At 42.4% G+C, this 15,611-nt stretch overlaps 1 protein-coding gene across 5 annotated transcripts in view; it reads left to right on the forward strand.

Moving 5' to 3' along the window:
• The window catches only part of cep162 (centrosomal protein 162), a 42,743-nt gene extending 35,679 nt beyond the window's left edge, over positions 1-7,064 (forward strand). For all 5 annotated transcript variants that reach the window (XM_033641773.2, XM_033641775.2, XM_033641776.2 and 2 more), the window contains 9 exons: positions 691-795; positions 889-1,125; positions 2,471-2,665; positions 2,908-3,226; positions 3,873-4,005; positions 4,089-4,230; positions 4,313-4,411; positions 5,259-5,393; positions 6,247-7,064. In XM_033641773.2, coding sequence (XP_033497664.1) covers positions 691-795; positions 889-1,125; positions 2,471-2,665; positions 2,908-3,226; positions 3,873-4,005; positions 4,089-4,230; positions 4,313-4,411; positions 5,259-5,393; positions 6,247-6,459 — 1,578 coding nt within the window. In that variant the 3' untranslated portion in view covers positions 6,460-7,064. The remainder of the gene's footprint in view (positions 1-690; positions 796-888; positions 1,126-2,470; positions 2,666-2,907; positions 3,227-3,872; positions 4,006-4,088; positions 4,231-4,312; positions 4,412-5,258; positions 5,394-6,246) is intronic.
• Positions 7,065-15,611: the final 8,547 nt, after the last annotated feature.

The following is a 15,611-nucleotide window of genomic DNA, read 5'->3' on the forward strand; positions in this document are numbered from 1 at the left end:
AGCTATTGTGTTAACAAAAATATGTTCACAGACAGAGAGACTTACACCTGTCAAAACACTTTAAATAGCTTCTGTGATAGTTGTAGTTACAATTGTTGTTGCCTGGACCGCATTTTGACATGATGACATACACAGACGCACAAGGTGAAAGCAAAACCAGCAGCAATGTTAATGAAGGCTGAGTTTGAAGATGGATATGGTCCTAGCAAGGGGACTGGAAGTAGGGGGCAGGAAGTTGAGAAGGGACTGTTGGTCCCCCCACTTTGGCTGGAGTGAACTCATCACAAGATAGTTTCTAGTTTCCTCTGTGGTGGTCAGAAAGAATTAGACAGAACTCTCCACACTGCTGAGAGCTGATCTTTGTTTTGATATGTGTTGATAGGTGGATGTGAGCCAGATTGGAGTGAGTGTTGTATTGCCTCGTATTTTGGGGGCATGGAGTACAAGGCAGCATCACAGAGTTTTGGTGTTTTTTGTCTATTTGGTAAAATTACAAAAATTCTCTCCAAAAGGACAAAATTGTTCCAGAGAAGGCTCCAGACTGGAGCTAAGTCTTTAAACTCTAACACTGCTGGATAGTTAAGGGTTTGCAGCTTTGATGTGAGGAGGAAAGTGTGTTGAAAGCCAGTTACATTTTACCAGTGAAGTGTCTCTTTCTTTGTATGAATTAACAAATCTTCTCCAATTCAGGTAGAAAAACTGAAAATGGATGTGGGCAGACGAAGCACTGAGCAGCAGAGAAAAGCCAAAGAGAAAACATCAGACACTAAGAGGATGCAGGACCTGGAGCGACAGGTTTCTCACCCCAAAAAAACCTAACTAATTAATCAAACTTATCCCATCCAGTTTATGTCTCTTCATGATTAGGAGTCTTTGTCTCTTTACCAGGTGAAAGAGCTGGAGCAGATACTAAGACGAAGAAACCCAAACTCCCTGCCTGCTCTGATCTACGCTGCAGCCACGGCTGGCAGTCAAGAAGATGTGTCTGCCAAAACGGCCCCACCCAGCAGGATCAACACCCTGCTGGAGCGCAGGATTCAGCGTCTGGAGGCTGAGCTGGAGGGTCACGATGAGGAGGCCAAGCGCAGCCTACGAGCCATGGAGCAACAGTTCCACAGGATCAAGGTACAACTAAAGAAACCAAATGACATTTTCAGATTAATATATTTTTACACTGTAAACATGTAACTTATGTTCAATGAAAATATATTATCACTGAGTTACAATTTCATAACCAGGACTGTCATTTTGCTAAAATTTAAGAATTACATTTGCCCTAATTAGCCTAAAAAACAGTTATTGCAAGTTTGATAGAACCAGTGGCAATTAACGTGAAATTGATATATACATATACAATACAATCCAGTTAAATCATAGGAAATTAGCTATTACAGAAACAAATATCACCATCTGGAGAAGAGAGAAGAGTCTGCTGCTGTTTAATGAAGTATATCGGGAGAAAACATGTAATAATAAACAATGAAGACAGTGAAAGGGCTGCAAATCAGCTTCAGCGAGACGCCCTACATTACATCTGATGCCTTACTTCTCCCCAAATATAGCAGTGTTTATCTTCATTGTCCCTGTTAAATGAATTCATGAATAAATAAATGAATAAGATGCATGGACACTGACTGCACATGAAATAAATGCCAGCTTTATTCTTGTTTGTTTGCCTGAGGAATGCAAAAAAAGTGGTGGATTCTATCAGATGTTGCAAATAGTTAAACAACTCTATTCTGAATTATATAATCAACATATTACCTCAGAAAATAGAGTATTCCGATACATTTAAGAGGACTTTTTGTCAAAAGAAATCTTATGGATTGCATTTATTCTTACATTTGTGAGTAGGAATAGAGACCAAAATGTCTCTTTCAGCAGTGTGATGAAAATACAGCCAACAAAACTCTATAAAACCAAGACATAAACAGTATTAATGTGTGATATCTGTCAACAATATCTAAAACTTTTCTAACTTATTAAAAAAGCTGAGCAAGTAAACAAGACCCAAGATTCACAGAGCTGTTTGCTGCTTTGCTTCAGTATCAAACTTGAACTATTATTTGAGTTCTATCTTATGACAGCAAAAAATCAGCAAATGACTTTCAAACCTTAATTTGTTGAAGAAATGCAAGTGAACGCAAAGCAAGATCAAAAAATATTTTTTTAAAAACACTCACTAGAGGTAAATGAGAAAAAAAATTTCTTCTGATTTGGGTCAAACTGTTGGGAAATTGTTTCCTTGAAATTTACATCACAATGATAAAAGATTGTATGCCAGTCTGTCTTGTATATAAATCTGCCATTGAAAAAAAGATTGATGCACAACAAGAACATTGTGATTAACTGCACCAAAATTGTAATTGAAAACTATTTGCTCTAGAAATGGATTCATGAAGATGTACAAACAGAAATGCTTAAAACAGAAAATGTGAAATTTCAATGTGTGTCTGTGTGCTCTGTTTAGCTTCGCTATGAGCAGCAGATCTCAGAGCTGGAGCAGCAGCTGCAAGCAGCAAACTGTGGAGTTGGGAATGAGCCATGGACATCACAGGTTCAAACACTGGAGGAAGAGCTGCAGCATGTGAAGGAAAGCCATCAAGAGAAAGAAAATTCCCTCCAGGACCAGATTGAGTCTCTCCAGCAGCAGCTCAAACACAAGGTCAGCATAGGAGCTCCCCAAGTCATTAACTTAGCTTTAGCCTCACTGTTAGCTTTAGCCTCACTGTTAGCTGTAACACGGGCTGGTGTGTGGAGATGTGTCAGTAAAAGGTGCAGTAACTATACACAACTCACAGAAATGTGAGATTCTTTGCTTTTGACACATTGGACAATGCAAAATTTTGGTCTGTCTGTGATAAGGCAAAACCAAGGACAGAAAATGAAACTTATTGTACTTTACAGGCTCAACCAAGTCCAGGCCGACATCAGCATCAGGCAGAGGCAGCGTTTGGTGCCCGGATAGAGCGGCTGAACCAAGACCTTGCCTCCAAGACACGGACCATTCAGGAGCTGTCCCGCACTGTGGAGAGACTGCAGAAGGAGAGGAGGAACATGTTGTCTGTTCCCAACCCACGACCAGATACCCGTTCTACAGAGACCAAACGACAGCCAGGCCCCGCCAAAACACTCTGCTCTGCTACTGCAGGAGAGACACACGGAGAGGAAGAAACATTTCCAGCTGCTCAGTATGAGAAGACCTACCAGCCCACTGTCTTTACAGGTATGGACCTTTTGTTCTGGCTGACTTTCCTCTGCACGCCTCGATGAATATGAGAATATGTTGTATATGCCCTGATATCCAAAACAGCTGAGGGAGCAAAGCTGCTTCAGCTGTGCTTACTGTCCTTTACTTAAATCGGGACTTCCCTGGACATGGGTCAGACTGAAAGATATAAACCCTGAACCAAATGTCAAGCAATGCAGATGGACATAAGTTGTAATCTTAGGTGCATTTTCCAGCTTTCTGTAACACCCATGAGTCCAAGATCATATTAAAGAAAGGCCTCAAGACCAGACTCGAGTACCACCACCCTGGTTGTGAGAGGCTGTGATACTGGCCAATGACGCCTGTGAGCGGTAAACAAGTTGAAGCAGCGGCACTCTGTGTGTTTGACCAGTCAGCAACAGTCACCCCTGCAAACACCACCCCAGAAATTCCTGTAATTTCCAGGAGTAGTAATAGTCCTAACAAGCTAATCAGGGTCTGAGACAATGTAAAGGTTGCCTGAGAGCTCAAATGTTTTGGGGTGCCCAAACTTTTGCGTTGTGCTCCTTTATTTTTTTCACCCAAAATGTTTATTTTTTCACTCTAAAATGAAAAAACAAAACAAAAATAATATGCTAATCCTGCTTAAAATGTTTGACAGGCAGTCATATCTCAGAGGTTCAGCAGGAGAACGAGGCTCTGAAGCAGCGCCTGGAGCTGCTGGAGCTGCACAGTGAGCAGGAGAGGGACGCATTAAAGGCTGATGCTCAACAAGCCAGGGAGGAGCTGTGCAGGTATCAGTGTGGACACATGTGGACCGACATTTTCTGCAGAGCATTAATGTCATCAAACAGCTGAGTGTAGTGTGCTCTGTTAGGCTAAAGGAGCGCTCTGCAGAGCAGCTGTCCTCCATGAAAGCAGAGCACCTCAGGGAGTTAGACCAGCTGCGTGCCACCCATGCCCTGGAACACTCATCCTCAAAGGTTGCTGAACTGGCCAATAAGCTCAGCACTCAGGAGGTACTGGCTCACCAACCAAACAGTCTCATGTCAACAGGAAGTGCTGCAAACGATCCTGTTTAACCTTTACATTTACCTGCAGATTGTCATGAAACATTTGCAAGACCAGCTGAAAGAGCTGCAGGGAGCTAAAGAGGCACTGGCAATATCCAGGACCCGAGAGGATGCTCTGCAGAAGCAGGTAGGGGATAGGTAGGGGTTGTCCTAGTCTTTTTAATGCAAGAAACTTTTCTTTATAGTTTAAAGGTTATTTTGCTTATTATTTGTCTTCAGGATTTTTATTTGTGATACATTTTGTTTTTAAAAGCAATAAAATTTCATCCCACCTTCACCCCAGTAGTGACCAAACCCCTTCCTTACCTGCCACAAGACTCCTGCGCTTGTATACTGGGACGAGGACAGTAATAGTCGAGCTATAACCGTACCTCGACTTAACTGTGCATGTAAAGGTACTTATTGACACAGTATTTAGACCCACTTAGGTCATACAGCATTTCTTGAATGCACAAGGGGCAAGAGGCTCCAGGTGAGGAGAGATAGAAGAAGAAGCAGAGGGCATGACAGCAGTTTTCCAATCCTTTACCAGCATCTTTTTAGCAGCTGTAACACCAGCTAGCAAGATTGTTTTCTGCCAGGTTGAGTGATCTAAAGAAAATGTGTTATTCAGAATCATTAGTTTGCAATAATTTGGTAATTTGGTTCGTAGAAGATGTAACTCAAACCTGAGAACATGTTTCCAAAAAGTCCTCACAGTGGGACATCCTCAGTAACACTGGGTACCTGAGTTGCAGTGCAGGGATGATACAAGTGTCATTACAAGGCGAAGTGGCATTAAACGTGTTCTGGATGGGATATTTTATGTACATCTTTTGACTTTAATAGAGAGCTCCCCTCTGTCAATAGTCATATTTTAAGATGAATCTGTTTCTGTACTGGGTGATCACATTTAATTTGAAAGAATATAGAAAGTAAATGATTTTAAGTATTTTTCTTATGATTTTAATATGAAGTCGCTGCTTTGTGTCCAGCTAACCCGACTGCTGAAGGAGCTGAAGGAAGCTAAAGAAGCTCAGAGCCCAGAGGTGAAACTCCTGTGTAGTCTGGAGAGGAAGATCTTCAATATGGAGCTCAGACACCAACACAGAGAGAAGGAGCTGCAGCAGGTACAAATGATGGCACAATTTACTGTTTCTATAATGCTTTAATGGCCCTGGGCCCCTGACCTTCACTGTGTAACCCTGTTATTGTTTGCTTCTTTGTGAAAAGTCATATTTGAGGTGGTTTTGGGGTCACTTCAGAGTTCTCTTGAGTTCCACAGAGGCCTCTCTGATATAGAAACTTAGGGACCTGTAACCAGGAGCTGTAGTGACTCTAAAAAAATCAGTATTGCTGAATTAATAGAAGCTCCTCCCAGAGTAGGAGTTTGGCAAAATTGAAGAAAAATAAAGTAGACTGACTTTAGACCAAAAGAGCCAGAGGTGGATGCATCCTACACGACAGGTCAGTCACCGCTCTCTCTGCTTTATTTCATCAATTATCATCATCAGGCTGATTCTGTCCCAAATTAGAAGATGAGGACATGATGGTGCTAAAATGGGGGTAGAAAATCATTCCTAAACTTTTCTTTGTTTCATTAAGACAATATAAAATCTAGTAATGAAACATTTGGTGACACTGCCCCACTACTGTCCTGTGTTATTAATTGGAATCCAGCTGTTGTGCCCATCTAAAAGGCCTAGACTTGGATTTAGTACCTCATCCTTAGCAGAGTTTAAATTTAGGTTCAGGAACTTGGTTTAGAGGGCGGAGCACAGTGGAAACAAAAGCTCCACTAAAGATCTCGTATTGGGAAAGGTCTGACCAGTATTTTGATGAATCAGTGGTGATGTAGATGACAGATGCAGTGAACAGTATCAGAGATATACAGTGTATTGTTAGGTGGCTCGTGATCTTCACCTTAACCTTACTGAACAAAAATACTGGCTGACCTCAGTAACTGTCCGTCCCTCTCTGCAGGTGATTGGCGGATCGTGGCAGACGTTGGAGGCTGATCAGGAGTCAGAAGTGGAGACCTGGAAGCGTCTGGCTCAGGACAAGAGCAGAGAGTTGGAGGCTTTCCGTCAGGAGCTGGACTCCATCTTGGACATCCTGAGACATCTCCAGAGACAGGGTGTAGTCCTCCCCACTCCTGACCCCTCCATAACAGCCCCCCTCACCCAAAGGACTTAATACACACGAGGTTTGACTAACGCCTGTTTGTGAAAGCTCATGCTGATAATTGTGTGTTGAAGCCAAAGATAGACAACGTAAGCTACAATCGATGTCTCAGCTGAGCTTTCCTTCCACAGCCAGTAGAATAATTGTCAGTATGCCACATATTAGAGATACACAGCTGCTTTCATCAGCTAAACTTATTAATACATACACACAGAAATAAAGGTTTAATATATTTACTTTTTGTTGCTGAAGCCAAAACACAAAATGTCTCTCTACACATGTACCTGTGTAATTGTGTGTATATTTTGTAGCTAGTTTCTATATTTCATTTATTTAAAATTTTGTAACTTATTTAAGATGTTGTGAAAATAAAAAAAAATTAAAAAATCAAGTCTGAACTATCATAAATTTTACTCAGATACTCCCTTTATGAATTCTGCACTGGAATCTCAGTCCAGACAGAGTCAGCGTTTTGAGGAATCTCATGCAAGTCATTCACAGAATTTACACTGAACAAAAAATCAAATGCAGCACTTCTGTTTTTGCCTTCAATTTTCACATGGGTAAGTTTGAGATCTAAGACTTTTTATGCACTCAATAAATACATTTCTCTCACATTTAGGTTGCAAATTTGTGTTACTGAGCACTTCTCCTTTTCCAAGATAATCCATCCACCTGACAGTTGTGGCATATTAAGATGCTGATTAAACAGCATAAGCACAGGTGTGCCTTGGGATGGTTGCAATAAAAGGCCACACTGAAATGTGCAGTTTGATCACACAACACAATGCCACAGATGTCACAAGTTTTGAGGGAGCGTGACGTTGGCATGCTGACCATAGGAATGTCCACCAGAGCTGTTGTAATCACACTAGCTCAGGACCTCCACATCCATTGTCTTCATTTGCAAGATCTTGTGAAATCAGCCACTACTGGCATTGCTAATGCCAACATTGTAAACACAGTGCTCCATGGTGGCGGTGGGGTTATGGTATGGGCTGGCATAAGCTACAGACAGTGAACACAGGTGCATTTTATTGATGGCAGTTTGAATGCACACAGATACTGGGATGAGATCCTGAGAGTCACTGTCATGCCATTCATTAACCACCATGACCTTGTGTTGCAGCATGATAATGCACAACCCCATGTTGCAAAGGTCTGTACACAATTCCTGGGGTTCATCCCAATATCCCTCCTTGACTCCTCTGTCCTCTATCCTCGATCGAGACTCGCCATCTTGTAGGACGTCTCAATTCATTACATGCGCTTGGAGGAGAGAGGAGGCCTTCAGAGGAGAGGGAAGCGAGCACACATGCAGCCTTTGCGGAATTGGCCTATGTCTAAGCCCCACCCATAAACGCAATGAGCCAATCACAGTGCATACAGACATTCCATACACGCGGGGGCATTCTCTGCCTGGACGTTCATTGAAATGCATTACAGAAAGTCAGTTTTGTTCGGTTTTATGAGCTTTTTCTGAGATTTGAAGTTTAAAAATGGTCAAACGGTGTGCATGGGGTGCATGCAACTCCGACACAAGGTATCCTGAGAGGGTGGGCAACGGGGTGTATTTTAAACCCTTTCCTAAACCACATCTCAACCGAGATAAGTGTCTTCTTTGGATAAAGTTGTGCGGTAGACCACAACATCAACTCAATGTGAATAAGATTAACAAGGATGTCTACATCTAGCCTGCCGTTGTGCTGGGCCTTTTTCCAGACAGTGTTTATGTGGGAGGTCCACTTCAGGTCCCGAGAGCTTCTATGGTCAGAAGCGGGTTCAGCTCCAAGTGGTTCTGAGCTGAACCTGCTTCTGACTGCACCAGAGGATCAGCTGCCCCACCTCCTGTCTGGCAGGGGGAGCAGCTGGTCAGGATACAGGGAGATGGTAGCTCAGCTATCCTGCGTCCAAACCCGGCTTTCATGCCTAAAAATCTCTAGCTCGTTCAGATCGAGAGTGATAACTCTGGAGGGGTTCTTTCCCTCTCCCCACAAGTCTGTGGAGGAGGCCACGTCTCATCTTCTCTGCCCAGTACATGTGCTGGCCATCTACGTTGAGCGCACGGCTGCCTCACGCCGCTCACAGCGTCTGTTCGTGGATTACAGAGAGCAATCTCAGGGGCTTCCTCTGTCTGCACAGCACCTGTCACACTGGCTGTGTGAGGCTGCTTCACAGGCATATCTCTCATCTGGGGTGGACCCCCCTGAGGGCATTAGAGCGCACTCCAGAGGAATTTCATCCTCCAGGAATGACAGTGGAGGACATTTGCACTGCGGCTTCTTGGTCCTCCCCCTGCTCTTTCATTCGCTTTTACCTGCAGGGCGTTTCCCGTTTTCCTATGACTCACTCTGTTCTGAGTATTCTGTCAGAGTGATGAATATTGGGGGGATTCGAATGCACGCATTTCCCTATTCTGCGCCTCACTGGACTGTTACAATGTGTAACCTTTGTCTCCACTTTCTCACAGCAATAGGGTTATTTCTCTGCCCTCATTCCTCCATGATATGCACTCGCCATTTCCAATGATTGTTACGAAATGCATGCTGGGATACCTGGCTGTCTTAAGTCCACACAAGTCTGCTCCGATTCATCCCCGGTAAAAGGGGCGTGGTGAGAACACATCCGGGCATTCGGACTGAACTTGGCTAGATGTGAACTTTGAATTGGAACAGTACTTGGGCTGTGTCTGATGACGTGTCACAAGAACACAAGTATGCACAAGAACGCATATTGAGAAACGGCTCTGGACTGCTGTGGGGACAAAGGTGGCCCTCCTCCTTTGTGTTCTGCAGTGTGGACAACGCAGCCTGCGTCCTGATGGGAGCCACTCAAACACTGAGTGTAGAGTGTGTGAGGGGTCGTGTAGGATCCTGTGAACAGTGCGTATTATTTGTTGGTCACAGAAAGCAGACAGCAGAAAACAGCTCTAACAGGGTGTCCAATGATTTTGGAGCAGACTTTGGTGATGCTAAATAAGCATGTCCGATCTTGCAGGCTGATTGAATAAAACCAGGAGATGAATGAGAATGTTAGCACGCTCTCGATGAAGGAGTGGTAAAAGGTCAGGAGAATGTCTTTATTCACTCCAAACAATCTCAGCTTCCTGAGCAGATATTGTCTCTGGTGGCACTTCTAACACTCCTCCGTGTTAGAGGAAAACCTCAGAAGGCCATCGAAAATTGTGCCCAAATACCTGTACTCCCCCACCACCTCCAAGGGCTCCCCTCGGATGGTGGTAATGACGGCCTCTGCCAGTTGTCTCTGCTACCCACCAAAACGAGACTGACAGCACTGTAAGCCAATCAGAGTCAGCAGAACGCTGTTGTGGGGACAGAACCTAACGCCAGTCATGTTCACCCGGATTCATTTGAACACAACACAACATGTCCGTCTACCAGGAATGTTTACTGGCAGAATTACCATTTCACAGCAAAACAACATGGTAAGAGAAATATTACAACTATGGCTCAGCGAAATGATGGTGGAAATAAAATGTATGTATGAATGACCGTTTAGGGCTTCCGTAGGTTTACTCCAGAAACAGTGGCGATTGCTCTAAGACTGCAAGGGAAGCTCAGCTTCCCCTAAAATGTCAAAAAATAAGTGGTCAAATATGTACTGTTGTGTTTACATTTCATTGACTAAATATGCGCTAGAACACGTTCAACTTTTGTTCAGAATCAGCTACTTATCACAGGTCACTGACGCAACTTTCTTCTCATTCATTCCCGTAGCGTCACAGTGCATTAAACAGTGGAAGCTCAGCATCCAAAGACTTCAATGGGGAAGTATAGAGTGGGTTGTTCCACTGCAGCGAAACTAGACAGTCACTGGATAAATGCTTTGTCCCACCCATCGGACGCTCAGCGTCTCTGGGGGTCTATGGGGCAGTGGGCTAGCCTTGGCTGGCCTGGACGCTGGGCTTCTGCATGATGATTGGATGATCTGTCTGAGGCTGAATCCCTTTTTGATTGACAGCCAAATGAGCGAATCAGCGATCTTGAATTATAAACCACCACCGGAGCATTTTTCAAGTTTCATTTCATTCCATTGTTCCGAGTTGATCTGGAGATTTCTCCAATCCTCTTAGTGACTTTTTATTTAAAACGACATAAAAACGACTAGCGACAAATCTAGCATCTTTTTCTGGTGTTATTGGAGACTGTACTCGTGTTTGGAGACTCTGACTTCTGTCGCTCTGCAGTTACTGTCCCCAACGAGCAGCGGGTGCTGCTGTGAGCCCCTCCAACGTCCCAAAGCACTCACAGGCGGTCACACTAGCCTCGCGCAGCAGCCCCAGAGGGTAGAATTTATGTATAAATAAATAGACGCATTTTATGATGTAGGCCGAAAATGAGCTTCCCCTCCTTGAAAGACCAGCAGCCGCCACTGTCCAGAAACATACATACTGTTTATGTGTATGTTGAGGAGCTGCTGTATCAAAATGAGTTGTCCTCCCCGAGAAATTAGGGTTACGATATGTTTCTTTTATGATTCCAATCCATTCCTCTTTTGCTGTGGCTCAGCATTTAAATAACCTTTATCAGATTTGATGGTTTAGTCACAGACTTTCCCAAAAAGTGTTTTTCTTTCACAAATGTGGGAATGAAATTGAGTTAAAATGTACAAAACAGTAAAATTTATCTTGCCTGGCCGGGCAGCTCTCTGGGTGCTGAGCACCCCTAAACCTCTGATCCTAGAATCGCCCCTGCTTCCAATGTTACTCCCTGAGAAAAGTAACTCAAGCACTTTTAAAGTACTTTTGAGTATTCTACATTTCCTATTGGGCAATGGACCACAGGGCGCTAAGCCTACATTTTTCTGTCTACAAAATTAAAGTCACAGACCACTTGCCCTTCACTGAGATCCAATTCTCCCAACCCAGCGTTTTTAATATTTCCTCTAGGGATGTTACCACACAGAGTAAAAGGGGGAAATGATGGTGTGAAACAGCAGAGGCACTTTGTCAACCCGCTGAGTTAACGTTACTGTCATTAGCATCAAGCTAGCAAACAATGGTACATCCTCATAACAGAGACGGACATAAAGTAATAACATTAACAAATAGCGGCGGGGCTTTTACTCACCACAACTGCAGAGGCTCCCAGCTTCATGTGAAACAGACTACATACAGTCCGTTATGTATTAATCCCTCTGTGTGTTTATATATTTACTTTTTATCCACTCCGTTGTCTTTATAAAGTTAACATATCGCACCGTCATTTCAAACTCAACACTCCCTGAACTTGTTTCAAATTAAAAGCCCCTTATAACCCCGGCTGAGAGAATCCCTCCATTTTCTAAATAGGCTTTTATTGTGAAACATTTATAGAAAGTTGATTGTGGAGGAGACGCACGGCACTTCAAATGCAGCTCCTGCCATCTGCTGCCGCTTTTACGTGACAACAACATTTCGGCTGGCACATGAACAGACACAGTGACTCAAATAATAGTAAAAGTAATAAAAATAGGACAAGAATAACCCGATGACATGAAAGACGACCAGGGATAATTGCCACGGCCAAGTCATGGCACAATTTTATGACTCCACAATCGTGTAATGTGACATAGTGACTTTCAAAACGGGCAGAAAAGTCATGTAGTGTGTACCAGGCATAATGCAAGTCCTCCTGAGTCTGACCTGTCTGTCAGCGAGTCCTCCTCCATCTACTGAGTTGTGGGGATATTACTGACAATCCTGCGGAATGTTTTAGACTCCACTGTAGACAACGGCAGCATTTCTTCGACCACGTAGCGAGCCACAAGCTTCATGGCTTCTTTCAGACTGATAAGTTTAACGTTATCTCCGTTATTAGAACCAAACGACAGCCGTTGCTGTTTCGGAGCTGAAGGACCAGCGTTCTAAAAGTAACGGAAGTAACTGATGGCTTGTTTGAAAATGTACTCAAGTATTTGATTACTCAAACAGCAAACTAACGCGTTAGGTTACTCGTTACTGCAAAAAGTAATAAAAGTACTCTAACGCGTTATACCCAACTCTGATTATAACTTCATTGTACTGTACCAGGTTGGTTGTGTGTGCACGCATTAATGGAATAAACAAAAATCTTAATTTGCCTGTGATTATCTTATGTGTGTATTAATACTGCAAAGATGAGCAATATCAAAGTTTGGTTCATCTTTTTAGAGCTCCCTAGACACTTGGTCCATATTTTTTAAAAATATTTCTCAAGCATATATGTGTAATAAGAATTAATTTCTTTATAATAGTGTAACAAGCTATATTTTTCCTGTCCCTACTTATGACACTGGTTACATCAAGCATTGTAAACACCCCATACAACATGCCCCATCATATAACAATGCATCTGACAAGTTAAGGCAGGTCACATATCCCCAAGTTCACCTGCCAACTGAGTCCAAACCCTTATATTGCATTATGTAATGATATACTGTAAAGCCGTTTAGCTTGCTCTGAATTACTGATGCTACACAATTTGACTCCTTACTTTGGTGAACATACTTTTAAAGTGGAGATGAAATGAAAAATGCCTTTTCAACCCTTTTATATCACATCCCTGGTCATTTTGTGCACCTATTTAACAATAAAGGCAAATAATGTTTTCTTCCTGTAAAACAAAATATGGTGTGTGCTTGCGTAGGCTTGAACCCATCAGTTTCAATAAATAATATGATATATACCCAGCAATCATTCTTCAACTTTTAGCGCCACAGAGCTGAGATTCATTAGTTAGCCGCCCACTTTTCAACGTTAAAATCAAATTCCTCCCAATGTTATGTCCCTCCTGTCTATCCTGTTTAATTTGGAAATATGTCACGATACGGAATTTCTGTACTCAACTTGAAATGCTGTTTCATCTGGACTTTAAAATCTAGTGGGACTGTGAGGGATGTGTATGTATACGGGGGTGAAGGAGAGGAAAGTTAGTTGGGGAGTAGGACTAGGTATGAGAGGTGTGAGTGAGTGAGTGAGATAGAGAGAGGAAAAATATGGGGAAAATATCAAACTTAAAAATCTTGTCATCACTTCCAGCTGATTCCATCTACAATTTATTTGATAATGGACAGCAGTGAGGTTGTTTTGCCCGGCCCCACCAGCTATATAAATGACATCAGTGTGGGCCAGCGATGTGAGGTGTGTGGGGATGACGATGGCCCCACATCTCAACTACCTGCAACTACGACTGCAACAAACAATTCTTTTCATTGTAGATTAATCAGTCGATTATTATCTTGATTAATCAATTTGTTGTTTGGTCAATAAAATGTCTGTTAATGTCGAAAAATTTCGATCTTTGTATCCCGAGATGACGTCCTCACATGTGTGGTTTTGTCCACAGCCCAAAGATATTCAGCTTACTGTCATGGAGGACTTAAGAAACCAGAAAATATTAACATTTAAGAAGCTGGAATCAGAAAATTTTGTTTTGTCTAAATACTGAAACCAATTAAGCAGTTATCTAAATAGTTGGCAATTGATTTAATATGACAACTTACGGATTAATTGATTTATTATTTCAGCTGTACCAGCAAGACAGCCTGGAACGGCAATGCCATTTCATTTTGCCACAGGCCTACTGCTTCAGCTGCTTCTGCTGCTGGACCTTCAACCCCACACACAGCAAGATACTTTATGAGGTATGGAACCAAAGAATACAGAAAAAAAAATGTACCAAAAAAGATTTATTACAAGGGTATGAATGTAGCTTCCATGGCTAGTTTCTTCTATGACCCCCCAAAAGTTAGTAAGAAATGTCCCCGTGATGCAATTGGGAGTTGTAACTGCTAACATTACCAGTTTACCGTGAGTTACACCGTAACGACCTACCAACCAGTACATAGAAAAGATTATTTTTATCTATTTATTCTATTTAAAATGGTTTCAATATAAGCCTTTTGAATGAATGACAAATAGACTGAATAAAAGCCTCTCAAGACTGATATCATGCAGAGAAAAAATGTTAATAGTTGCCTAATCTGTCTGGCTACGCAGCCAGGTGAATAACATAAGCATTATCATCAACACAGGGACTTCACAACTGATAAATGAAACCTAATTCACCAAGTATTTTCAGTTGTTGCTTTCTTGCATCAATAAATAAGCAAGGATTTGTTTTTGAGTTGTACAAACTCAACACCTGGAACTCTCTCTGTTCACCCTCTCTTTCTCTGTGTCTTGAAAGGAACATAATAATAGGTAGGGTGGAGCGAGGGAACTTGTTTTTGGATGGAACTGCCCTCTATGTGGAATTTACCCAACAGGAGGCAACAGTGCCCAACATGACAGAGAACATTAAAAATAAACTGTGGATGCAGGAAAACATTGTCCTCTGTGACGGACAGGGCAATCGCCTAGTACAGTCCAGCGGAACAACTGGTACGTAATAGTCTTTACAAAGTTGGTCAGTTACTCTTGTTTGAATGCTTTGTAGCTCATTGTTGAGGGATTTCAATCCTAATTGAGGCTTGAATTATTTTTCAAACCGGTAGTTAAATGGTAATTACCATAATAATATAATGATGTTTGTCAACCATAAAAGTTCTGTATTGGCACCTGGGGCTGGCCTAGAACAGTAAATGTCCCTTGCTGATTCCCTAGCTCCATATCTACCTCATCTGTTGCAAGCAAATCAGATGAGGTTACATCTTGTAGCCGTAGCGGACACGTTTTACTTTTTTACTTATTCTGAAAGGGTTAATTTAACAAAATGTCAAAAAAAATGTCTGTCCAAAAAAAAAAAAAAACAGTTAAAAATCTTCAGGATACGATAATATTAGATCATGGGTGCCTGTCTGTCTTCGGTTTTGGTCCTTCTTTTTAGATCAGTGGATCATTTCTTTTTTTCATAATAACGTATCAGAAACATCCGCTTCGATTGAGTTCCACACAGCCGCCGCTCCTCCTGTCGGTTTTGGGGGGTTCTTCAAGGGGGAATGGTTTTCTGCAGCTTGGCCTAAGGAATGCTCTATTTACCGTCAGACTGCAATCAACGGCATTATTTGAACTGTACCCAATTGTTGTGGCTTCCTATTGTGGGGCAGCAAATGGTCTCGGAAACAGATTATAGTCTCGTGTGATAATGAAGCTGCTGTTAACATGATTAACAAGGGCACTCTAAGATGCCCACAATTAATCGTTTTCTCAGACGCCTCACCTGGACATGCGTGACAGGTAATTT

Source organism: Epinephelus lanceolatus, chromosome 10 (assembly GCF_041903045.1).
Source record: "Epinephelus lanceolatus isolate andai-2023 chromosome 10, ASM4190304v1, whole genome shotgun sequence".
NCBI lineage: Eukaryota > Metazoa > Chordata > Actinopteri > Perciformes > Serranidae > Epinephelus > Epinephelus lanceolatus.